Source organism: Pangasianodon hypophthalmus, chromosome 20 (genome assembly GCF_027358585.1).
Source record: "Pangasianodon hypophthalmus isolate fPanHyp1 chromosome 20, fPanHyp1.pri, whole genome shotgun sequence".
Lineage (NCBI taxonomy): Eukaryota > Metazoa > Chordata > Actinopteri > Siluriformes > Pangasiidae > Pangasianodon > Pangasianodon hypophthalmus.
In genome coordinates this window covers 3,275,258-3,302,638 of record NC_069729.1, presented here as the reverse complement: position 1 = coordinate 3,302,638, position 27,381 = coordinate 3,275,258, and the positions used below count along the sequence as shown (strand labels likewise).

At 41.8% G+C, this 27,381-nt stretch overlaps 1 protein-coding gene across 1 annotated transcript in view; it reads right to left on the bottom strand.

Moving 5' to 3' along the window:
• suclg2 (succinate-CoA ligase GDP-forming subunit beta) overlaps positions 1-27,381 on the bottom strand; it is a 96,503-nt gene that overhangs the window by 30,767 nt on the left and 38,355 nt on the right. Inside the window, exons 3-9 of the mRNA XM_026935483.3 lie at positions 21,679-21,778; positions 21,251-21,341; positions 19,321-19,473; positions 18,577-18,666; positions 16,587-16,683; positions 14,138-14,299; positions 11,274-11,416 (exon numbers count right to left, since the gene is read on the bottom strand). Coding sequence (XP_026791284.1) covers positions 11,274-11,416; positions 14,138-14,299; positions 16,587-16,683; positions 18,577-18,666; positions 19,321-19,473; positions 21,251-21,341; positions 21,679-21,778 — 836 coding nt within the window. The remainder of the gene's footprint in view (positions 1-11,273; positions 11,417-14,137; positions 14,300-16,586; positions 16,684-18,576; positions 18,667-19,320; positions 19,474-21,250; positions 21,342-21,678; positions 21,779-27,381) is intronic.

The window sequence follows — 27,381 nt, the reverse complement described above, 5'->3', positions numbered from 1 at the left end:
CGAGGGTTACTTATACGCAGGAATGGGTCATTAAATGAGCAAAAGATTAAAAATTACACATTTGCTTGCTTGCGCAGTTATTTCTTTTCCCAAGGCTGATTCAGTACCTTGGAATTTGATTTGCACATTTGGAGGTGATGTTTATTTTATGCAAAAATAAATAATCAGCTAATTTCTTGCACCTGTTGTGTCTTAGCATTATTATTAGCATTACTATTTTTAAGCAGGTAGTGGAAGACGGTGAAGTTTCTGCTGGCAAGGCCTTCTCATAACAAGAACAGCACTGAATTTTAGAAAAAGTTGTTCAAACAAGCTCGAACTTTCAGCTCCCTAAACATCCTTGGCTGTAAATTTTTTATGCTACAGTGGAGCTTGGAGCTCATAGGTGTGGAGACTCTCAGGCCAGAAGAGAAGCAATCGACTGGTTCTCCTAGAAAGAAGAAATGAGCCAGGGAAATTTTTATTCTAGACTTTACTGTCCCTCCCAAAAAAAAAGAAAAAAAAAAAAAAAAAGAAATACAGATCATAAAAAAGATAGAAAGAAAGGAAAAACAGCAATTAGAGGAGGCTTGACTGCTGTATCTGGGACAAAACTCTTCTGTCCTCTATAACCGTAGGAGAAAAGCTCAATTAACACACCCTAGATGTCTTCTCACTCATCGATCTGCCTCGAATAAAGAAAGGCAGCAGAGACGCTTTTCAATCCGTCCTTGTTTCCTGAAGGCCAAGCTCAGTTCACGGCAGGTAAAAATCCATGAGCGGTAGATAGAAATAACCACCATGAATACGCAAACCAACCGCGAGGCATTTAGTCCTGCGCGCTCCCACGCGGCGGCCTCGGAAATGCCACGGAGGCCGTCGGTCCGAGGACAGGTCAATCGGATGGATCATCAAAGGCATGGAGAGATCATTGTGATTCAATCCCTTGAACAATTAGCCGTCAAGATGAAAGAAGCTAAGAAAAAAAAAAAAAAAAGTCTATGTTCTGCCAATGCCCAAAGGGTGGTCTGGGATCGAGCGCAGTCTTGCATTTTAATCGTAAATCTCTGTGCCATGTTTACATTTCTTTAAAAAGTATCTGATAAACTAAAGATACCTTCATAGTGACGCAGTGAACGTAACAAAATCCTCTGTGAATTCGAAATAAAGTCTTTTGGTGGAATTTCTGTCATAAAATCGCTTAGTGCTGGTACACTTTTTTGCAGAAATGAAACAGGCTGAGAAATAAAACCGCGCTGTTGCATTTGACGACACGAGCAGCACCAACAAACCAGTCTGATCTGCCCTTTTTATGTATATTTTGTGTAAATACAGTATATAAAGAATACAGCCTCATTTCTCCTCAGATGTGCTGTGTTCAGCTCTTCTCTATTCTGAAATTATGGCGGATCTGAGGATCGGCGTGAAACTGGCGACAGCTGGGCTTGCTGACCTCCGATTACTGTACAAACTGATACACAAAGTCATTCTTCTGTGTAATTCTCCTGATGTAAGCACAAGCAGCAGGTTAGCCTCACCAGCTCTCTCGCGTTTACGGCTGGAGGACGGGAACGCATGCACACGCTGCAGATATACAACGTTCTTCTGCAATGTAGGCAAAGCAGTTTAGCCCTTTATATATATATTTTATTTATATATATTTACCTCATTAAATAAGTTATTGACCAAACTGCACCAGCTTGGTCTCAGCTTGTCCCTGTTAGCGTCACCTTTCACTATTCTGGGTCTTTCCATAGCTTTCCAAGAGTGCTCCATTATGAACCTAGTGTTTATACTTATTCGTATAATCAATGCTAATGTTAATGAGATTATGTGAGAATCTACTGAGCCGACAAATCATTTCCATTGATTATCATTTATAATAACGTCCCTCAAGCAATTATATTCAATTCAGATGAGGCCGATCTTCCAATTTAAATATAATTGTTGTCACAGTGTGGCTCATACTGTAACTCCTTAATTACTCACAATATTATATATACACTAATATATAGTCAGTTCCAGAAATATTGGCACCCCTGGTAAAGGTTATAGGGGGGAAAAAATGTCTTTGTGGATAATTAGCTTAATCTTACAGTGAGCATTAGAGAGAACTCTAACCTTTAATTACATTTATTTTAAGAAATAAACTACTGACAATAAACTACTTTTTCCTGGCTTTTTCATTCTTTTTTGTGACAAAAAAATAAGTCATTCAATCATTCATAAGTCATTCGTTCCAATTTTCTGCTCTCTCTCACACCAGCAGTTTTTCATTAACAGTATACATTTTTAAATGTTTTTCAAATGTTTTTCGTTATCATTAATGCTAGTATTAGTGTGTTGCCTATTAACCTGTAAGTGCTTTGTCAATATTGCATGTGAAGCAGTCATGCCAGTAAAGCTCATTAAACCGAGTCTGAAAACTCAAAGATGGAGGAGGAGAGAGCATGAGAGAGAGACAGAGAGACAGAGAGGAAAGAAAATAAGCTGGAAGGGAGGAAGAAAAAAGAAGAAGGAAAATAGAGAGAGATAGAGAATTAATGAATGAAAGTCGGGCTGCACAATTAATCGTATTTATATTTGACCGTAATCTTATCATGATCATGATTTCTGGCTTCCTCAATTAATTAAACATAATGGACAGTAATACTGATGGGTTTAGCTAATGTGAGCTAATTGGCTAATATGTGCTAAGCCCATATTAGGTTTTAATTGGCAATATCTGGAACATTAAATCACAAGCACCCTATTCTACTGTGTATGGGATATAATTATTTATTTTGAGTTTAATTGTGTATAGATTCAGAAATTAAAATATTAACCTTGAATTAGGCTGACCATTATAGTAGCATGTGCTGAATAACTGTGATCAGTAATCGTTAAATAAAAGAGAGTGAATAAAGAGAAAGGGATGTGAGATAGTGAGAAAGAGGAGAGAGGTTAAGTCGAGTAGATTTGTGCTCTGTGGCCATGTCCTACACGGCACACGCTAATCGATTCGGGCAGAATTTCAGAGTAGGGGAATTATCGGCTCAGAATCGCAGTGTGTGTGCTCCAAACACACACACACACACACATCTGATTCACGCTGATAAGACCTACCATTAACCTAAAAGAGAACAAGGCTGTATCTCTCTCACGAGACGACACCCCACAAGCTCAACACTCTCCCCGACAACGTACGAAATAAAGAAAAGTTTATTTGAAAACACTGCGATCGATACGTGAACTACATCGTTTGGCGTCTGCAGGAGTGGACGGCATCCGGTAAAGGAGCTCGGAGCAAGAGGAAGGGCAGGTAATCAAATTTTCATTTAGCTGTCCACACTTGATAAAACGTCCAGTGCTCGATTAAAGAGAAATAAAGAGAGAGGAAGAGAAGGGAGAGAGAGAAAAAGAGAAGAAATCAGAAGAAGCAGGGAAGACAAGGAGATAACAAAAGCATTTACAGACGCTCTAATGCAGACAGAGGGATAAAACATTACTTACAACAAGCTAACACACTCCAGGTTGGCTGAGGGGCAAAAACGTGAGAACTGTGACTTCATTCAGCATTACATAGAGTGATCTACCAGTCTATAATGAGAGTGGCTCTGAATGGGCGTGCCTTTCAGTCTACATATGCAAATGAGTATGACTCTGAGTGAGCCTTTCACTCTACATATGCAAATGAGAGTGGCTCTGAGTGGGCACGACTTTCAGTCTACATATGCAAATGAGAGTGGCTCTGAGTGGGCGTGCCTTTCAGTCTACATATGCAAATGAGAATGATTCTAAGTGAGTCTTTCAGTCTACATATGCAAATGAGAGTGGCTCTGAGTGGGCGTGCCTTTCAGTCTACATATGCAAATGAGAATGATTCTAAGTGAGTCTTTCACTCTACATATGCAAATGAGAGTGGCTCTGCCAATGAGAGTGGCTCTGTTTGGGTGTGCCTTTCAGTCTACATAAGCAAATGAGAATGGCTCTGAGTGGGCGTGCCTTTCAGTCTACATATGCAAATGAGAGTGGCTCTTAGTGGTGTGTCTTTCAGTCTACATATACAAATGAGAATGGCTCTGAGTAGGTGTGTCTTTCAGTGTACATATGCAAATTACGGTGGTTCTAAGTGGGCTTGCCTTTCAGTCTACATAAGCAAATGAGAGTGGCTCTGAGTGGTGCGTCTTTCAGTCTACATAAGCAAATGAGAGTGGCTCTGAGTGGTGCGTCTTTCAGTCTACATAAGCAAATGAGAGTGGCTCTGAGTGGGTGTGTCTTTCAGTCTACATAAGCAAATGAGAGTGGCTCTGAGTGGTTGTGCCTTGATGGCTATATAAGGCAACATGTTTCTTTCAGTCTGTGTATGGTAATAAGAGATGTGTCTTGACTGTGTTTGACATGAATGTTGGCGTCTTTAAATCCATGTATAGAAATGAGTGGCTTCAAGTGGAAATGTCTTGATGACTCTTTCTTTAAGATAGACAAAGCACATAAAGAAAAGCACATTTTTTAAATAAAGAGAATGCCAATACGTCCGTGGAACTTAAACATCTGCCTATTTATTAGCCAACTACGGCAGACATTAATCAAAATATAGACCTGAGCAGGTGTGAGTTGGCAGATCCATCAGCAGCTCACTGGCAGTCCTGCAATCTGAGCTCTCAACCTTCCAGTCACGAGAACAGAACCTTAACCACCGAGCTAACAATGTGCTTTAATCTGAAAAATCATGTACATATGCGCTGATGGGAAATTGCTAACATTTAGCTACATTACCGAATGTAAAGCACATTGTCAAAAGCCAGCGGTATTAAAGCTGAATCTCAGTGGCTCTGTAAAACAGCGGCAGGTTTCCTGCAACCCAAACAGTCCATTATACTCAGTTGTTGAAAGGCTTCAGCTTGAGCCAATAAAGCAAAAAACATAGAAAACCCAAGGGATTCCTCCCATGGTGGGAAAAACACATGTATACATTTAACAAAATACCGGCAGCAAGAGTGGCACATGATGTGTGCCGAGAACTCCGCCACATGTTGCTTTAACAATTCCCCATCATACACCAGCAGAAAGCTGGAGACTCGGCTAGCTTACTGGTTGTGCTCGACAGACCAAATCTCAAGCTTTAATCGGATGAGGCTCATGTGGACTTTAAAGCCAGTGTTAGTTTGACCTGTAGGACGGTTTCATATAGAGACAGCACTAACTTCACACACACACACACACACACACACACATATATATATATACATACATGGATGGTTGCAGACAAGCACCCAAACACACACAGCCATTTCAATTTGATTAGCCATGTTGACGACTTCCTTTCACAGCGAACAAAAGCTCTGATCTTCAAAGTCATGTTCTTTTGCGTTCATGAAACCAGACTGATGCAAAATCCCCCCACAGTAAACAAATCAGCAAATGCATTTTTGCACTTTCAAGTGCACCTCAATACACTTTTCTTTTCCCTCCACTTACCCAAGAGCACCAATCCGTAGACTCCGGTCCCCCCCGCCCCCCCACAACCCCCACCCCCAGGATAATTGCTCCGTCTGAGAAGATCACAGGTTCTACCGAGCTGGGAGAATATCAAAAGCCAGTTGTTTAGAGGAGTGTTAATGGAGGCAGAGGTTGCACTACAGGCAGATATGCAGGTGCAAATGGCAGAGACAACACTCATAACACTCACATTCAGGGGGGCACAATTTCAGGACTATACAACAATCTTTGCCCTCTAGCAGGGGCTGGGTCTCACATACTGAAATGATGTCACTATATGTCATCGTCTTTCTTTATCTCAACTGGACTATTTTCATTTGTGAGCACTGCAACTGAACAATCCGACATTTCCCAGAAGCCGGAGGCAAATTTGTGCTATAAAAACATTACCATATTAGAAAGTGTTCATTAACATAAACCTGTGATTTGCAGCTGCACTATTGTCAGAGCTGCCGTTATAGAAAATGAATCCTTCTGAGCAGTCAGAATCATGTATTCAACAGCTCTGTGGTATAAATTTTAATTAAGTCAGTTATTATTTTAAAAAGAAAAAGAGAAAGAGAAGAAATCTGCTCATTTGTATGCCCTAACTGGTGGTTTGGATAGGCGGAGGACAAATACATATTTTCTACATTCTTTTTTATACACTTTCAACACCTCAAGGTAAGCAGCTGTCTACAAAAACATCTTTTAAACGTGCCTCCTGCTGATTAGCCACTGTTTCATGTTCACTGTTTCGAGGTGAATGCTGAGGAGCATGTGAGAGAGGGGCTACACACACACACACACATATATATATATACAGGGAGTAAACTGTGTCCACCGTCGTAAATGCCTCCATCATCACGGCAGTAATGTGTTGCCCTGTCAATCACACTCAGCTGCATGTTGGCGCTCCGTGGGCCATGAGACCAGACACGGGGGAAATGAGCTCCATTACTGAAGGTGGCCATGTTGGGACACCAAGAACGGCGCCTGCGTTTGAGGACGAATGAGAATCGAGGAATCCCTAAGGTCTGTGTGTGTCAGTGTGTGTGTGTATGTGTGCTGGCAAAACATCATTTAACACCATCAAGCCCTCCATGACAAGGGCACCTGCGTCCTGATAGAGAGAAATGATGAAGTGTAGGTGGGGTGAGATGGAAAAAGGTGTATGTGTGTGTGTGTGTGTGTGTGTGAGAGAGTGTGTGTGGCTGGTAATGAAGAAAGTGGAGATAATGAAACAAATCCTTTCATCCTCGAGCAATACAACCACTTCTGCTCTCTCGTTAACCTCTATCCATCCGTCTATTTCTCCACCAATTTCTCTGGAGACAAACACACAAACATGGCAAAATAAAAAAATACACACCCATATATAAACACGTGCACCCACAGGTACAGGACGAGATGCTAGGATGTGCAGGCTCATGAGAGTGTGAAGGCGTAAAGCAGAGACAATGTTCCAACAGGATTTCAGACGAAAAAAAAAAAAAATCAGTGAAGACACGTCTGAGCGTGTACGTGTGAGACAGAGAAACCTCCAGAACATTCAAGTTTATCTGTAGTAGATTAAGTATATTCAGCTAATGGAAAGGAAAAGATATGCAGAATGTCTCCCGATGTTATTTCTTGGACAGATCAGATGATGACACACAGGATACAGATTGGGTAATTGCACTGGGGACACAGGTTTGGTGATCACATGAGGGACACTGGTTGAGCTACGACACAGGGATGCTGAGGTAGTGATGAGGGTGAAGATCAGGCAATGACATGATGTAGATGACAGAGGGGACACTGATTGGGTAATGACACAGGAGATGCAGTTCGGGAGATGGCTAAAGGTTGCATATCAGGTAACAATACATTTGACACAGATTTGGTAGTGACAGGCGGGATGCCAAATGGGTAGTGGCAGTGGGAAACTGATCAGATGACGACACAGGGCCACAGCTCACGCAGATGCAGATCTGGTAGTTACAGAGGAGGTGCAGATTGGGTAATAACACAGGCTTGCAGATCAGATAACAACACAGTTGACAGAAGGGATGCAGATTGGTGATGATACATGGGTCAAAGCCTGAGTGATGATACATGGGACACAGATCAGACGATGACATGGTTGTATACGAGGTAACAACACAGTTCATGACACGGGGTCACAGTTCGGGTGATGTCATACGGGACACAGATTGGGTAATTGCACTGGGCACATAGGATTCTTGATAACATGAGGGACGCTGGTCGAGCTATGACACAGGGATGCGTAGGTAGTGACGGGGTGAAGATCAAGTACTGACACAATGATGCAGATTGGGTAGTGACAGAGGGGACACCAATTGGGTAATGACACAGGGGATGCAGTTTGGGTGATGACACTGGGGACACAGATCTAATGATGAGATAAGGTTGCATATCAGATTGTGTGTGTGTGATTAGGTAGATGTAGTATATAATGTGGCTCTGAAGGCCCTTCCTTCAGAGCTTTTCTACATACGCTTTGGTGTTGTATGAAACAGCTCTCCAGGATCCCGAATAAAGATGGACAGTTAATGACACGGGGGATTAATTAGGATGTTAAAAATCTAAAAGTGGTTGTTTTGACTTTGAATCTCTAAATATTTCAGACATTCAATTTGTTTACTAAAGGTAAAATGCATTCTAACAGACCCTTTACACACTTGGAGCTGCCTCATGGAACATATACCTCCAAACTGCCAGGAGTCACAATGACCCTGTCGAACTTGTTTGCTTTGTATCTCGGCCCGTACACTCCGAGCACGCTCCTAACACGCTCCAGCTACTAATACAGCGCCAGGAGCTAGTTATTCAAGCCCTCTTGCTTCGTCTCTCCGTCAACGTCCTTTAGCTGCCATTTGGCTCACAGGTGTGTGATGTGTTTCAGAGGGAGCTGAATTGTAATAGCAAAAAGGAAATGTTTTATTCATGCAACTTTTAAAAAGATTGTGGTGAAGGACTGCCATTCCGATGTTCCCTCCTTCTCCTCTCCTTCCCTCTCTCCCTCAGAGTTGTAGAGCCAGGCCTGAATAATGGCTATTCAGAAATAGTGGAGAAAGAGAGCGGCGAGTTCGTCTGCACTGTCAGGACAGGAAGTTGTGTGTGAGTAGCAAATAAAAGAAGCTTGTACATCTAAGCAGTGTACGAATGTTAGGGTCACGCTGCTTGTGATGCTGTGATGAGTCACGGCTACACAACTTCGACCTCCTCACACCCCCTGCGAATGCGAACCACTCCAGAAATGGTGCAGTCTGCTAAACTTTTCATCCCTTTCTTCCCCTTTTTGTCTCTTCTCTTCCAGTCCCTGCTGTTCTCCTCCCTTCTTATCTCTTCCCTTCCTGTCTTTCCTTGTCATCTCTAACCTTCCCTTCTCTTCCCTTTGCCCTTGATACATCTCTTCTCTTTGCCACTGCTCTTCTTTTCCTTTCCCATCCCTTCCTGTCTCGTCTTTGTCCTTCTCATCTAGTCCCTTCCTTTTCTCATCTCTTCCCATCTCCTTCCTTCCCACCTTTTCCTTTACCCTCTCTTCCCCTCCTTTCTTGTCTTGCCTCTTACCTTCTTGTGTCTCCCCTTTTCCATTTCTTGCCATGCCTCTTCTCTTTATGTCAGTGCTCTTCTCTTCCTTTCTTGCCACTTATCTTCTCTTCCCTTCTCTTCAATTGGCCAACAGCTGTTGTTTTTAAATGTGCTTTATAAATAAATATGACTGACTGACTGACTGACAATTTCCCTTTGCCTTCTTTTTCCTTTTCCTTTCCCTTTCCCTATTCGCCCCCCGCACTTCTTTCTATATGCCTCATTTCTAAATTTCCTTACCCTCTGTTGTGTCCCTTCTTTTTTCCTCCTCCATTTTCCCTGCTCCTTGCAAGCCTACTCCCAATCTCTCTGGTTCAGTTTCTTTCTATCTCTGTCATAAATATAAAGCACAAGCAGTAACACAGCATCACAGGTCTCGGGTCAATCCACTAAGACAGAAAAAGTCTTAGACTCTAGACCAGTCCGAAGAGAGTTGCAAGCCGACCTTCTTGGTGAATGTAGATCATTGGGCCGAGCTTGCTAAGAATAATGAAGGGTCAGAATTATTTGAGTGCAAAACGAAGGTTCCACAGAGTTTGGAGGAATGCAAATGCAGATTTTATCCTGACAGAGGCAGAATAATTAACATTCTGATTAAAATTCCCAGCACATGGGAGAGGTGGCACAGAATGCTCCTGTGAAATGCAAATCCGTAAACTGAGAAGCACCAAGATAAAGGCAGAGAAATAAAAATAAGAGACTAGACCTAAGAAAAAAAAAAAGAGGCCAACATCAAACTCTTCCTCATTCTGCATCAAAACAGTGGTGTACTATAAATCATTAAAAACTGCTTAAACATGCACAACATTCATCTTTCGTTTTGGCCTGTCTGAGAAAATAACAGATGAGACTGATCCGCTGGACAGGATGTAAGAAACTCCACTTCCTGTCTTTTCCTTTACCAGATTTTTTTTTATTTGTTTTCCAGTGTGCTGTGATGGATTTATGCATGACAAAAAATAATAAATACACCTTAGATAGCTGAGCAGAATAATACATCAGCCAGTGAGAGCCTGTTTAAAATTCATCGCTCTCAGGACAGCAGTCACGTATTAAACCTTGCCGCTCGTGCTCGGGAGAGGAAACACAGGAAGGGATAGATACAGCCATGCGCGTCTCGGTAAGCCGGGATGAAGATATCGATGTACACTCAGATCCTGAGCAAAATAAATGCATGGTGTGAGATTAAGGTGAAAGTAAACAAACGATTAGCTCTGGCGTATCGTATCAGGCGGCTCGGCGCAGGTTATTGGTGCAAGGTTGGAACCCTCTGGCTCGCTGTGAACAGTAGCTCGCTTTTCAGACTCTCAGTTTTGAGTGATGAAGAATAACGGAGGATAGATTAGTTTCAATGAATGAGCGTGTGGTTGGAGACAGTCTGTGAAAATAACAGTACAAGCTTGATCGATGGCTGTGATGAAGAGTAGCAGCAAAGATGGACATGCTGAAATCCCTCAGTCACTCTCAAATCAACGTTATGAAGATACATGCCCCTAAACCTAATTCTAGACTATTATGAAAAAAAAAACCTAGGTTTAAAAATGATTTGTTTAATGAATCATTTAATGAATCATTTAACAAATTTTTCAACAAATCAGGCTGGAATCTCTCATCACTCTCAAATCGACGTTATGAAAATACGTGTCCCTAAACATATTTCTAGACTATTAAAACTAATCTATGTTTTAACTAATCTTTTAATGAACTGTTTATTGAATCATTGTATGAATCATTCAACGAATCTTTTAACAAATTGTTTTTTTTAACTGTTCCTAATATTCCTCATAGCTACTGAACAACTCTACTGTACTTCGCTGTAGGTAACATTCGCATTAGTATCTAGCTAAGAACACAGGTTTTATAGCTAAACGTTTCCAGTTACTATGTCACCCTTTAATAACCTTAATGATATACTGTATGGCCACAAGTATGTGCACCCCTGACCGTCACACCCATAGGTGGTTCTTCCCCAAACTGTTGCCACAATGTTTGAAGCAACAATTGTCAAGAATGTCTTTGTATGCTGTAGCTTTACAATTTCCCTTCACTGAAACTAAGAGGCCCGAACCTGTTGAAGCATGACGATGTCCCTGTGCACAAAGTAAGGCCCATGAAGACACGGTTTGTCCAAGCTGGAGTGGAAGAACTCGAGTGTCCTGCACAGAGCCCTGACCTCAACCCCACTGAACACTTTTGGGATAAAATAGCTATCATTATAACAGAGGAGGTTCTCTTACCTTCGGATCAGCAGTGAGCAGTTTGAAAGCTGCGTACACCTGGTTCTCCTTCACGCCTCCTCCCAGATCCAGGAAGTTCGCCGGTTTCCCACCATGCAGGTCGATGATGTCACATGTCGCCATGGCAAGGCCAGCACCATTGACTGTAACAACACAATTCATGATCTTAATTATGATAATGAGTTGCGGAGTTATTCTACAGTGTTCAACAGGTCTAGAGACAGTCAGTTAGAAAATGAGAGGAAGAATGTGTTGTCTAATATCCATAAATATTTTCATACTAGTGAATTTATAAAACGCAGACGGGGCGTATGAGGTTGTGGTACTGGACTGCACTGTGTGTAGCAGAAATGAGCTGTAAATGTCAAAGCACAGAGCGAAAGAGCACAAAAACAGCCCTGCACACAAACAACACCACAGACGCACTGGAGTGCAAAAACTTTTAGCCAGTAAAATCTAACATGCTGATGTGCTTTATTCAAGGCAAGTGGTATCGTAACTCCGACTGTTTGCAATAAATGGTAATGCAGCAATTATGCACATTTAGGGACAAGCCTCATTAAATCCTGTAATTAAATATACAAGTTTTTTTATTTTACATAATGTTGGTATTGCCACTAGAGACTCCTCTTATTACACAGTTTAACAGTTATCTTAATCCTTCTGTCATATCTGTAAGTCTATCCTAATGAAGTCACTATATAGCAGTGTTTGATGTTGAAACTCTTTTCAATGTAGTATATGTAGTAGTTTTTGTTATGTCAGTGAACCTGCATGTAACAGCTGGACTAATGTAGCATGCCTATTGTAAACATTAATAAACTGGCAAACTACTGTACTTCCCGGAGTAACGTACATATTTAAATAGGAAATAAACCCAAACAGTAAACTCAAAAAATGAGACTCAAATAAAAACTCAAATAAGAAACCCAAATGAAAACCCAAATAGGAAACTCAAATACTCAAATAGGAAACTCAAATAGAAATGTAAAAAGGAAACTCAAATAAAAACTCGAATACTCAAATAGGAAGATCAAATAAGAAACACAAACAAGAAACTAAAAAACCTCAAACAGGAAACATAAAGAGGAAATTCAAATACAAACTCAAATTTAAACTCAAATAGAAAAACTACTGTAACAGCTGGAATAGCACAACTACAATAAACACACTAACACTAATAGGCATATCATAGTTACACTAATACAAAACTGTATAATTCACAGCAACAGCTACAGAGCAAAACGCAACCTATAGTCCATACAACACAGTAAACAATTACTCTACCGAGCACTAACTGCACAGAACACAAGCCTAATTCTCCATCATTCTGGCAAACAGATGGATAAGTGAATTAGATTAAATGAGTACTGGACACCAGCGACAGTAGCAGTTGCAGCGTTAGCTGGGCCATTGAGCCTGCCTAATTAGTCCACGCTGTAACAGAGCCAAATGCTCAAGTGTTTTCCTGCGGCTAATTCCTGCCTCTCAGACGAAAGGCTGAAGCTTGGCAAGAACTCCGAAACCAGCCTTGAAATAAAAGAAAAAAAGAAGAAAAGAAAAATGTCCTCTCAAAACTCATACACAAACTGCCACCTCTATGTGTGTGTGTGTGTGTGTGTGTGTGTGTGTGTGTGTGTGTGTGAGTGTGTGAGAGAGAGAGAGAGAGAGAGAGAGAGAGAGATAAGAGACAGAGTGAGAGAGAGATATGGACGTGTGCATATGGTTAAGTTTCTCATGCTTTCTGGCATCTCTTTTGTTCAACACTTAAAAAAAGCTTTTTTATGTCTACTGAGAAGCTGTTTTAATGACAACTACAACAATCTCTCAGCCAATCTGCCTTGTTCGAGGCACTTTTCGAGGCCTTTCTCTCTAATTGGAAGTCATTGCTTCTGGCAGGGTCCACAAGAAGTAGAATCCATTTGGTTATGCCTTAATAAAGTTACATTTTTAAGACCAGATCTAAATAAAACCCACCACGACGAGGCTCTTTGAAACTGGTGATAACACCCTAAATGTGTCCTACTTTCAAATGGAACTAGAAATCTAGTCTTGAAAAAGCTACATTGGCTTGTCTTAATGAAGCTTTCTTCCTTTCACCCAATGGACAGGTATTGTGAAGTACGTCACAATGCTATTCAATAAACTGTGTCCTTCCTGGCAAATTAATACCAAACCCGCACAACCATTGGTACATATGCAGTTTCTATTCTGAGATAATGATTGGAAAGGGCTCTTAACACTCAAGTGCCCTACTTTATGTCTGGATTGTATCTATTATGGTTAACTGTAAAAGAATTATTAATAAATATCAATGACTAATACTCACAATTTGGCCAACAATAATTTGGTTTAAATTGCAAGAGTTGGAGGCACTTGCACAGTTCTAAAGTCTAAAGAGTTTTAAGTTTGGGGTTGGAGCTTATCCAGTAATGTTCTACATTATAGTAAAGGTTAGAAGGTTGTGAGTTCTTTGAAGGTTGTGAGACCATTGTTCTTTGATCACCTGACCAAGATCCTTAACCTAGAGCTTCTCAGCCGTGTGCTTGGATTGTACCAATTGTAAGTCACTTCAAATAAAAGCCAACATCCTTATCAGTAAATGCTATTATAATGTCTCAGGAATTAAGAAACATGAAATCTCAGTGAACAATGCCTAACAAATATTTAGCCATTCTTTCAGAGTCAAGGTATGTCCAAGTCTAAGCCTAAGCCATGTCAAAATCAAATCTATGTGCCCATTGTGTTGCTAAATGTATGATGAAAAATCTAATATTTAAGTTTCACAAGATGAAGGTGCTTTTTCTACCAAAGCTCTAACATCTGTCTGTTTTCATTTTCCAAAAACAAAAAAACAAACTCACCAAAGCAAGCGATGTTGCCGTCCAGGCCGATGTATTTGAGGTCGTATTTGGCCGCCTCCATCTCCGTGGGGTCGCTCTCGGTCGTGTTGTCCATGGCGAAGACGTCTTTCTGCCGGAACTCGGCGTTGTCATCAAAGTTGATTTTGGCATCGAAGCACACAACTGTGAAAAGGCATTAGCATGACATTTAGTTTCTGTTCTGACAGACGACACCGAACAGTCATCGCCAGGGGTACCAGTAGGACCTTTAAATGAGTTCGGTTGCATCTCCGCAACTTGGCAATGTGACTATCAAATCACATTCCACAGATAATGCACCCTTAATAACTTTTCAGCTTGGTCCCTGGAAGACTAGTGGCTAGACCTCAGCGCTCTCACCGCCGCGGCCCGGGTTCGATTCCCAGGCAGGAACTGCACAAGACAGTGCACTCCCAGTGCCAGTCCCAAGCCCGTTTAAAGTTGGGGAGGGTTGCATCAGGAAGGGCATCCGGCATAAAAACTGTGCCAAATCAAATATGTGGATCAATGATCCCCCATGGTGTCCCCTAACGGGAGCAGCCGAAGAAAAAAAAAGTCTCCTTTTTTGACTTTAAGGCAGCTGTGAGTTATAGATAATAAAAACAAGTGCCAAAAAAATTCAAGAGATTGGGCCTTCTCTTCTTTCTAATTGGTGCGATCATTCGAGGTTCCATCTGCACTATATGTGACTTCATCTGGGTTTCAGGACATTTTTACTGTCATGCAGGTGGTAAGAAATGACACACAGCCAATAACACTCCCTTATACAGTATTAGATATTATTTCCATCAAAAGGGACTATAAAAATTAAATGGAAAAAAATATCCATGTTAATGAATGTTCATAAACAACACGGCCGGATTTGTCAAGCTCTACTAGCCACTATTCAAAGCAAACTAGATTTGAGTGGTGAGGAACCCTCCCTCATACCAAAGCAGCTAAAAAATAATGAGCATTTTCTCTTGCACTTTCCATAGGATGTAAACAAAATATATTATCACTAATTATCCCTAAATATTCCACATATCCATAATTAGCCTTTCCAAGGCCTCATTATAATGAGAGTGAATCAGGAAACCAGGCTGTGATGCCTCTCATTTTCCCATCTCATCCTGTGATCAATCTTCTCGCTCTAAATCACAACCCCTGGAGATGCCATCAGCGATGGCCATGTGGTTTAATGGCTGCTGTGCAGTTCAGTGTGATCATTCATGCATTTTGGGGCAGTAATGCAGGTCTGAGGATAGAGTTTGAAGTACAGCAGTCCCCGAGCTCATCCGGAAAGCCGAATTCTAATGCTCCGTCTCTCATTGAGCCAAACCAGACTCCTACTTTCTGAGATGTGCTCTCACTCATGCCATGAGGGGATGAAGAACAGAATGATGGAGAAAGCAGCTATAATCAGAGTCATGCTTAGAGTTCTCACTTCATCGCCATTCTCTCCATCTCTCCTGTTCTACAAAACTCGATACTTTCTCCTCTTTTATATCTCTGCAACTCCTCATTTTGCCATCTTTCTTTCTTCCAATCTTATACTCACCCTCATCTGCATCTCCCACCGTGAGCTCATCCTGCTTTATATAACTCCCTGTTTTGATCATTCACAATTTCAGCATTTTCTGCATTTCCAGCTTTTCCTCATTGTCATCTATTTCATTCTTCAAGGAAGTAACTGCAGTGCACTCCAGTAATAGTAAAAGTTGAGTGTAATATAGAGAGTTTCCAGAAAAGCAGGACATTTCGAACAAAAGTCCTTCAACAGCTGTGCAAGCAAAGTTCTCCTAAGGCTGTAGCAGGTGAAACCAGTTGATGTTTGAAATGGCTGAACTCATTTTTTTTTTCCCCCCATCTCTCTATACAACCCTGTACACAACCTGTAACTGAGCTTGTAGTTTAATCTTAAAGATGCTGCTCCACTAAGCAGACATTCTTCATTACTTCTGCTGAATCATGAAATTACTTAATGGTCGTTGAAGTGGAGAGGAATGGAGAAATGTCTTCAAGTTTGGACCACAAGTTTAGTGAAGTTTAGTTCATTCATTTTATTCACTTCTAGTCGACAATTTACTGACTTCATAGGCCAAACAAAAAAGATCTCAGGTTGAATCAAAGAATCCCTGAAATATCCAAAGAGCCCCATTTCTTGGGCGAGTTCCTGGTTTGCATTTCGATCGTTGCGTTTAGTCATCTTTTTTTTTGGTAGCAAGAATATTTTTGTTGTTTTTGTGACAGCTTCCGATAACGGCATTAATTCACCCTGAGATCTTTTTTGTTCTGGACCCCTGTGGATATACGCCTTGCAACCACATCCTTCCCCTGTATAAAACACAGTTTCTCTTTCACAACCACAACCAGTGGCGAACGCAGACATTTGCTTTCTCCCCATAAATTAACACACAGACACACGTTTCAGAGCGTTAAAGCATCCCACCTTGTCCTTCGGGAGTCTCGCCGAGTGGGTTCACTTCCACCTGAGTGGCGTCAACTTTCAGGAAGAGATCGTACAGCCTCTTAATTTGATCTGCAGCCTGGGACAGATGCGTAGAGAGAGATTAGGGGGAAGAAACAAACAAGGTCCTGTCCCACACATAACATAACATAGCACACATCACACACACACAAAAAGACTAATGGACTATTATGCACTTATGTATACACATGGGCCGTTTGTATCAGCTTCAATGAAGGAGGCATGGCCTATATGTATCAGTATCAATAAAGGAGGTGTGGCCTCCATGTATCAGTATCGGTGAAGGAGGCTTGGCCTGTGTGTATCAGTATCAATAAGGGAGATGTGACCTGTGTGTATCAGTATCAGTAAAGGAGATGTGGCCTCTGTGTGTATCAGTATCAATGAAGGAGATGTGGCCTCTGTGTATCAGTATCAATGAAGGAGGTGTGTCCTGTGTGTATTAGGATCAATGAAGGAGGTGTGGCCTGTGTGTATCAGTATCAACGAAGGAGGTGTGTCCTGTGTGTATCAGTATCAGTGAAGGAGGTGTGGCCTGTGTGTATTAGGATCAGTGAAGGAGGTGTGGCCTCTGTGTATCAGTATCGGTGAAGGAGGTGTGGCCTTTGTGTATCAGTATCAGTGAAGGAGGTGTGGCCTCTGTGTATCAGTATCAGTGAAGGAGGCGTGTCCTGTGTGTATCAGTATCAGTGAAGGAGGTGTGTCCTGTGTGTATCAGTAGAGGAGGTGTGTCCTGTGTGTATCAGTATCAGTGAAGGAGGTGTGTCCTGTGTGTATCAGTATCAGTGAAGGAGGTGTGTCCTGTGTGTATCAGTATCAGTGAAGGAGGTGTGTCCTGTGTGTATCAGTATCAGTAGAGGAGGTGTGTCCTGTGTGTATCAGTATCAGTGAAGGAGGTGTGTCCTGTGTGTATCAGTATCAGTGAAGGAGGTGTGTCCTGTGTGTATCAGTATCAGTGAAGGAGGTGTGTCCTGTGTGTATCAGTATCAGTGAAGGAGGTGTGTCCTGTGTGTATCAGTATCAGTGAAGGAGGTGTGGCCTGTGTGTATCAGTATCAGTGAAGGAGGTATGGCCTATGCGTATCAGTATTCTGATTCACAGATTCATCCATGTGAAGAAATACAGGTTCACATGCTTCACGTGCTTTAATCACCTCACCGCACTTTATCTGACTACCTTTATTCAATATTTCCAACCTGTTTAAACAGCATTCCTGCTCCAAAAGAAATTTCATTAGTTCTGCGCAGAATATCTGTTTGCAAACCAACCTTATTAAAAGCATTAAAAGGATGACTGTAGCAGAAATCTGACAAGCTGCACACTTGACTAATAATTTCAATTTCCTCGGGTTGTTTGAATCAATGTATGAACACACAGACACGCCAGTGTGTGCGCGCGGATACACACAGGACATTTGAATCCAGTGTTCTGTGCTCATAACCCTTTAAAAATGGGCTTCATTAAGTTGATTTATACAAATGCTGCATTCCAAACTAATCATCGAAAAGAGCATGGAATTAAGTTTTGATACGATGCAACTCGATGGATACAACAGATGCGAAAATTGTGTAGGAGGAGAAGCAGGGGAAAAAAGGAGAAGAGGGGAAAAACAGAAGAAGAATTAAAATAAGCAGGAGATGGCTCCTGGAGGTCGGGAGCTGGCCGTATATATCACTGCCTGGCAGAAGTGGGATGGAGATAACCTCTAAATGTCTTTAAAGCCCAGTGAAGATTTAAATCAGGGCTTATCGTTTATAGCCACGGCAGTTACGGCACATCAGTGAGTCATTTATAGCTGAAATAAACGCCGCGCAGACTACTGATGCCTCTGTGGATCGGCAATGTTCCCACTAAAGCCCAGCATACACAGCGTTTAGCCAGAGTATTAGAGCAACAGCCGTGTCAGAGTGTGTGTTGTTTTGGTGCTCTGCTCTGACTCCTGCTCCATTACCTGCCTCTCCAGCGGCCCTTTGAAGCCCAAATTAGCTGCCATGCGCAGCGCCTGGTCGTCTCGAACGCCTTCGAAAATATCGATAACTTCCTGTGGAGGGAAAGATGAAGAGAGAGATTGAAGGGGGGAGAGAGAGAGAGAGAGCATCAGCAGGACTGATTTGATACAGAGTGCATGTTCATATTAACATAGTGAAGGGTGCAATTATACAGACAGACAGAGAGAGAGAGAGAGAGAGAGAGACAGACAAATGGATGGATGGATAGATGGATGGATGGACCAATAGACCAACAAATAGACAGACTGATAGATAAAACAGATAGCTATACTGATCAACAGATAGATAGATAGATAGATAGATAGATAGATAGATAGATAGATAGATAGATAGATAGACAGATAGATTGGTGGATGGATGGATGGATGGATGGTAGTAATAGATGGAGAAACAGACAAACAGAAAAACAGAGTGATAGAAAGAGAAGGTGAACAAGAGAGAAGATAGATGGATGGATGAATGGATGGATGGACATACAGACCAATAGACCAACAGAGCGAGCAAGAGAGAAGATAGATGGATTGATGGATGGATGGATGGAAGGATATACAGACCAATAGACCAACAGAGTGAGCAAGAGAGAAGATGGATGGATAAAGAAATAGCCTGCATGAGCCCTAAATAGTGTAGAAGTGAATAAGAGAGAGATTGTGTGTGTGTGTGTGTGTGTGTGTGTGTGTGTCCACCTTGTAGATAAGCTCTGGTGTTTTGGCCGCCACCTCCTCGATGTCCACTCCCCCCTGCGGGCTGCCCACCATCACAGGTCCATTACACGAACGGTCCATCAGGATGGCGAAATATGTCTCCCTGGAGATATCTAGAGCCTCAGCCACCATCACCTGCAACCACAGAGACACATATTTTTAAAGCATGGACATGGACAAGAACTGGGACGAGAAAGAGTGAGAGAGAGTGTGTGTGTGTGTGAGTGTGTGAGACAGGAGGAGAAGTTACTGTGTCTGTACTGTTATCTGAACACAGCCACATTAACGGGTAAGCTGCTGGCATGGTGACAGCTCACTAGTGGTTTGTGTTTGTGGAAACAGAGAATGACAACACAATTACAGGCTCTTAACGGGCCTCCAATCCACCCCTGCTACACACACTCCATTCATTAATCAGTCTACGACTTCTGGCCAAGACGACACACACAGCACCCACGAAAACCAATCCTCGTACAATTTTAAAGTAAATACTCTCCGACATGAACTGGCAGGCATTTAGGCCACACCCCCTTCACCAACACTTACAGGTACAGATAGCCCTCTTTCCCTAAGACTGACAGCTACAGAGGCCACACATTCACTAGGACTGAGCCACAAAAACCACACCTCCTTTACTAACAGCCACACAGACCACGTCTCCTTCAGTAGGACTGACAGCTACAGAGACCACGCCTCCTTTACTAACAGCCACACAGACCACGTCTCCTCTAGTAGGACTGACAGCTACAGAGACCACACCTCCTTTACAAGGATAGACAGCCACAGAGACCACGCCTCCTTTACTAACAGCCACACAGACCACGTCTCCTTCAGTAGGACTGACAGCTACAGAGACCACACCTCCTTTACAAGGATAGACAGCCACAGAGACCACGCCTCCTTTACTAACAGCCACACAGACCACGTCTCCTTTAGTAGGACTGAGCCACAGAGACCACGCCTCCTTTACAAGGATAGACAGCCACAGAGACCACGCCTCCTTTACTAGGACTGAGCCACAGAGAACACATATTAAACATATTACATCATAACATGCGACAGCCAATCGTGTTTCAATATGCAAATGCATGCATGGTTTGGTTAATTTGCCTGTTTATAAGTGTTTCAATGACTTTGTTTGTTTCACTGAAGTACAAACACATCAAGCAATTTACAATACTGGGAAAAAGATGACTTCAGGTTTTGTTATTCCTAGAATAACAAAAAATAGAGTTTAAATACATAAATGTGGCAAGAAACGGGTTTTTGTCTTTTAGAAACCCACACTTTACCACTTTCACAGTTTACAAATAAATTAGAGAAAATATGAGGTTCAGTTTGTTCTGTTTCTCCAGCAGGCTGACAGGAGCAGAGGGTGGTGTGTGTGGGGAGACGATGCTCCAACCTCATGTCACACACAGCCGCAAAATGAGGAACAACAAAACCATGCTAACACTAACTCCACCGAACATTCATTACCTGTAAACGTAGGCATGTGTGTGTTTTCATTTTCTGTGCTACAGACAGGAGTGTGTGTGAAAGAAAGAGTAAAAAAAAATGAAGAAAGAAAATGAAAAAGTGATCCACTGGCTTGTTAGTGACAGAGAGATGACACACTGGCTCTTCAATGGCTTTGGTTTTCACATGTTTTCATAACTAGGATTTTTTTTCTTTTATTTAAGATAGAAGGAAAACGAATAGGCTTCAAAGCGAGCGCGTCTCATCTCATCTATCTACGAAAGAAAGGAGAAGGTGAGGTAGAGAAAAAAAAAAATGCTAATGGGATTTTTTTTTCACAACCTGAGCCCGAGCTCGGTCATTAATTTAATGGAATGGAATAGCGGATTATGAGCAGTGAGGTAAAAGATCGAGCGTGAAGAAGGCAGCTCCTGCCTCCTGGAGGCAAACTCACCGTGTTGACCTTGACGCCCTCCTTCGGCGTCTGCTTGGTGGTCAGGTTGAAGCCGAGCATCTTATTGGCCAGCTCTTGCACCACCGCCGGGCTGGCAACACACAAAACGGGTTAGTCATAAAGACCATGTTATGGGAAAAAAAAAAAAAAAAGTCTTTTAATATGAAGGATGAGAGCGGAAAAAAAGGAGGAAAAAAAATAGAAATTGTGCAACAGATGGAGGCCTGAGGGCCTGACATGGCTGAGAAAACTGAGTGAGATGGTGAACGTACAAAAAGCAGTTGACTGCGGGTTGTCAATTTTAAAGAGAGAGAGAGACAGAAAAGGCAACAGAACAAAGGAGAATGTAGGAGAGAAAGAGAACGATAGAGAGAGAACGTTAGAGAGAGGACAATGTCTCCAATCTTCCAGAGCAGGAACTCACTCACTCTTTGGTTAAGTGCACTCCACCTTTCAGGCCGCTGTCAAACACCCCTTTGCCTCGGCCCCCTGCCAGGATCTGAGCCTTCAGAACGATTTCTTTAGCATCTGAGAAGAAATAAAAGACAGACGGAGAGAGCAGTTATAAATGGGAAGGGAAAGGAAGAAATACAAGCTCCCTGCATCAAGAAAATGGTCATGGAGGGAAAAGCAAAGCACTGGCACACGTTAGCCGTTCAAAAGGTCTGAAAAGGTGAAGCGTCGCCTCACAAATGCGCGACGCCCAGAGGAACCTGCACGAGCTTTGACTGACAGGTGATGACAGGTGATCATCTGGACAACACATACGACTCCAAGCTGGCAAAATCCCTGTCACTCAACCCAAACTCAAAAAAGATGCAAACTGTGGGCTGAAAATGACCATCCAGAGGAGCAAGTTGTGTACTGGATGTGTTCATTACATGGAATAACAACCTACTCAAGAACGTTCCCCGACTCACAGAACAAGAACCCAAACACTGAAGAGTGGTCCAGAGCTCTCGGCAGAAGTGGTGGCTCAGTGGTGGCGGCATAGGGCTACTGATCGTATGGTCATGAGTTTAAATCCCAGCACTGCCGAGCTGCCATGGTTGCGTCCTTGAGCAAGGCTTTTTACCCTCAACCACTCAAATGTATCATGTCTCAATTGTATGTTGCTTTGCATAAAAGCATAACCAAATGAGCAAACACTTATGACACTTTGGGTTTGACCAAATTTTTGGGTTTTGTCGCTTCAAACATCTGGATAGAATGGTTTATTTAATTACAGAAAGGAAATGAATATGTGTTGGAAATCCTGGTTGCCCTGGTTACATGGGGTAATTCTTAACCCAAAAAAAGTCAATTTTGCAAAAATGGTGTGCTAAATCCTAAAATGTCACTTGTGATTTTAATAAACTTTTCCCAGCATTTCCCCTCACATAATTAGTGTCAACACAATCTGTTATGCTGTTTTGTTTATTATTTATTTTGTTCATCTGGTTTAGATAGACTTTCCCCTTAAAGAGACCAATGCAACTGCAAATCAGTACTGCAGCTCTTCTGACTGATCCCCTTTATCCTATAACGAAACATTTCTCTCCTGATGGGTGTGGTCTCTTCCAGAATGACTCCGCCCCCACCCACAGGGCATGAGGGCTCACTGAATGGTTTGATGATTTGATGAATTATGGTGTAAATTTTATGATATGTCCTTCACACTCATCAGATCTCAATCCAACTGAATATCGATGGGTGATTTTGGAAAAAGCTGCATATTTTTTTTGTGTTAATAATATCAAGGTAAAGTGAGGGAATGGCAGTTTATACCTGCTATAAGGTAAATGATAACAGGAACTTGCTTCACGGACGTTCCCAACATTAAAAGTTTACTATAAGCTATACTGTACTTGTTAGAGCCGTTACAGAAAAATAATCAACACCAATTAGTCTGACCAATCAGAATCGAGAACTTGTCGTATAAGTTGTTGTTACATTTTTAAATATGACTGTGCATGTCAAGACATTTCTATGGAATTAAACTGAACTTACATTAAAACAAAACAGTAAAAGAATGACAGAGACGCATCTATCTGTTTAGTATTATAACGGTTTATTGGCTGTCACTGTTATTCTTGTACTTGTGTTGTTCTTTATTAATACTGCCCCTTTGCTTTTATGAATATTCCTGGCCATTTTAGCAATACTGTATAGAGAAAATAAATTAATTAAGATGGATACAGAGGAAAAATAGAGAATTGCGAATTTGGCCCTCTTGGTTTAGCTGCTTCATATTCACATTAATGTCACAGCTACACAGTCTGACGCATGTACAGCAACATGAAGAGCTGAGTGTAAAGGCTAGAGCGTTTGTCACGCTTAAAGCTTGTTTTCAACACCCGTCTGTTTGTGGCTGATTAAAACCACCGGGAGAAAGGGGACTTCGGACCCCAAGTTCATTTCGTGCTCTTTTTCCAAGACAGAATCAATTTAAATACCGAGCCAAAGCACAATAAGGTCTCCTGAAAGGTCAGAAAAATCTCCTGCACCTAACAAAACGAATCGCTGACATTCTCTTCCCTTAACAAATCATGTCTTTTTTCCTCTGTCACCCCCCTCCTACGCTTTCTTAAGGACACAAAAGAAAAAAAATTATCATGTTCCTACATCTCTGCTCGCATTGTAAGTAATTGGGATAATACAGAAATCCCCGGGCAAACAATTTCCAATTAATGAGCTCAAATTAATTTGAAGCTTATTTACCGACGGCAACCGTGTGCTTGGCTGCGTTTCATTCTGCCCGAGTGCGGTCCTGCCTTGCCTGTCCCTAAGCAGCCAGACAGAGCGAGGGACTCACATCTTAAAGACGACACATGGAGAGAAAGTGAGACAGAGAGCAAGAGATAAAAAGACAGTCGCGTTACACAGACATATGAGAGAAATAGTCAACTAGAATAGGTGAAAAAGCAGGACAGTCTAAGAGCGATGAGAACAATCTAAAAGCTCGGAAAAGGTGTAACTATAGCGGTGACTCAGAGCTCACTAACGCAGCTCCACGATCCCTGGTTCCATCCTGAGCTCGGGTTACTTTCTGTGTGGAAGCTCACATGTTCTCAGCGTGTGGGTCGGTTTCCTCCGGGGTCTCCAGCTTCCTCCCAACTAGGTGAGTCTGTGTCCACTGTAGCCTCAGTTTCCTGTTCTTGGCTGAAAGGAGTAGAACCCGATGTGGTCTTCTGCTGTTGTAGCCCATCCTCCTCAAGGTCTGGAGGGTTGTGCATTCTGAGATTCTGTCCATCACGCTTGTAGAGTAGTTATTTGAGTTACCGTAAAAAAACAAGGTGTTTCCAGCCACAGAACTGATACTCAATGGATGTTTTTTTGTTGTTGTTTTTTGCACCATTCTGTGCACCATTCTGAAAATTTCCGAAATACTCAAACCAGCACATCTGGGACCAACAACCATGCCACAGTCACAGTCACTGAGACCACAGTATTTCACCATACAGATGTGAACATTCACTGAAGCACCTGACCTGATTTTATGCATTGTGCTACTGCCACATGATTCTCTAATTGGATAATTTCAGGAGTACTTTTCCTAATAAAGTGGACAGAGAGTGTATGACATGCCTGAAGTATGGGTCGTCTGATGCCAAAAATAAACCTGCCTTTCACTAATTAAAACTGACGCCTGCCCCTGCGCAATTTTAAAACAAAGTAAATCTACTGGATTGATGTTACTTAAAAATGACAAGTCACAGCAATCAAAGCTGTTACAATTTAAATGCTGTGGCATTTAAACAAGCTGGCTATTATTGCTATTATTATCTATGAGGCCGGGGAGAGGAAACCTCTTTTGCGTGCAGCGTTCATTAGACGAGACAGCCCCATGATTCACTGATGAATTGTCATCATCATTAAGCTTTTATTTGATTATAATAGTCATTTAACATTTCATTTTTTTAAAGCTGTATTTGTGTACATGAAGCTTCTCTCAAAATAAAATTACTACACTAAATATTTATTCTTTCAGCTAGTAAAATAACTTATTCTTTCAGCTAGTAAGCTCTAAAGGGATGTGGTGAATCAGTGGTTAAGATTCAGGGCTACCGATCAGAAGGTTGTGAGTTCGAATCCTAGCATCGCCAAGCTGGTACTGAGCAAAGCCCTTAACCCTGAACTGCTCCAGGAGCATTGCATCATCGCTGATGCCATTATAACACGACACAGTTGAGTTCTCAGTCCTGATTGGTCAGAGGGTGTTGAGTAATTTTCTATAACCGCAGCCCTGACAATAGTTCCAGCTGCAATTCAAATGACAGGTTTATTACAGCTTCATGCACCCGTTCTAATGTGTTATCATTTCTGTAGTAACTATGAGTAACTGAACTGTAGTTGACTTTGTGACGTTTTCTGTGAGATTTATTCAGCATTTTTGGAAGGAGTCTCCAGCGTCAGCACTTCCGAACACTTAGTGGTAAAGCTGAAAGTACTCAGAAATGGGAAAGTCTAGAACATGACCTAGGCATGCCCAAACACAGAAGCCTACTTTCTCAATAACATGACAAACTGCCTTTTTTTGTTTTGTTTGGTTATTAATATCAAAAAAAAGAAAAGACAGAGTGGTGAGTAAACCACTCTTTATAGCGGTTATCCCTTTCATGGACTTTCCTCAACATTAAATGTAACTACAAATGGATAAATGTATAACGCGTAGGCAAACTGCTGTGTTATAAGAGGAATTAAACAACTTCTGGACATGCTCTGCTTTGCAACAGGTCGCCTCACACACCACATCATTGATAAATCTCCTATAAGACCATGCCCTGAAGTGTTATATTCCTTTACCGATATATGAATCTTAGTTAATGAGCATGAAAGTAAATGAACCTTTTCTGCATGCCCAAATAGAGAAGCATAAAAAAAACTCCCTAAGGCTACAATATCGAGCCTTAGAAATGCCCCAAAGCACATGACATCCACATGCATATTGTATGTGTAAGGGCATCTCCAACAAACTCAACATGGCATTTAAGAAAAGAACAGGCCCGGCTTCACCCATATGCTCCGCTCCCGGCTGTTTCCCCAAATGTCACTGGCTAATTGGTTTGTGGTCTTCTCATCCTATTCATTATTAAAATGGCCTCATCACAACAGATCGGAGGAGCGTGGGAAAGTTGGAACATGCAGAAGGCTTAATTAAATCCCATCCTCAGGTAAGTGTTATGTCTGCTCTTTGCTGAAATGTAGCGGATCAGAAATAATTTCAAATTACTAGATGTGTCAATTTACTGCCTTAAGTGAACATGTTTTTATTCTGGTCATAGTTTTCGTGTGTGTGTGTGTGTGTGTGTGTGTGTGTGTGTGTGGGATGGCGATACAACTCATAAAGGCACAAGTGGAGTGAAATCTCATATAGTCTATTATACATAATGCATAATGCAACACAGCATGATATTAATATGTCAGCTTTTCAGGATGAACAAGAGGAGAAAAAGGCCCAAGCTGTCACTCTAATTTAATTACTCAAAGGCTGTCATTTAGAAGATATTACATTCATAATTCCAGACAGTTATGATCAATATTCGCAGCACGACAGGGAAGAACAGAGACTTCATTTAGCCAAGTGAAGTCAATTTCTATTGTCATGTCAATCCATCTACACATATACAATGGGAAGAATTACCGAGGCATCGGGATTACGACGCAAACACAAAAGACGCATGACTCAAAAAGCACGGCTGCATACAGTGCAAAGAGGAAAAAAGTGCACAAGCCTATCAGTGCACAAAACCACTCGCAGTAAGATTAACCCAGAAAAATACAGAAGGAAGGAGAGATGGATGAATGAATGAGTGGGTGGTTAAATGGGTGATTGCAAGGCTGAACAAATGACAGACTGACAAGTGTGTGGTTGGATGGATAAATGGACAGATTAATGAGTGGACTGATGGATAGATGGATAGATGATTGGATAGGTGATTAGATGGATGGATAGATAGATTGACAATTTATGGACTGATGTGACAGAAGGACAAGTGAGTGAATGAGTGGATGAATAAATTGATGGATGGATGGATGATTGGATAGGTGATTAGATGGATGGATAGATAGATGGACGATTTATGGACTGATGTGACAGAAGGACAAGTGAGTGAATGAGTGGATGAATAAATTGATGGATGGAAGAATGG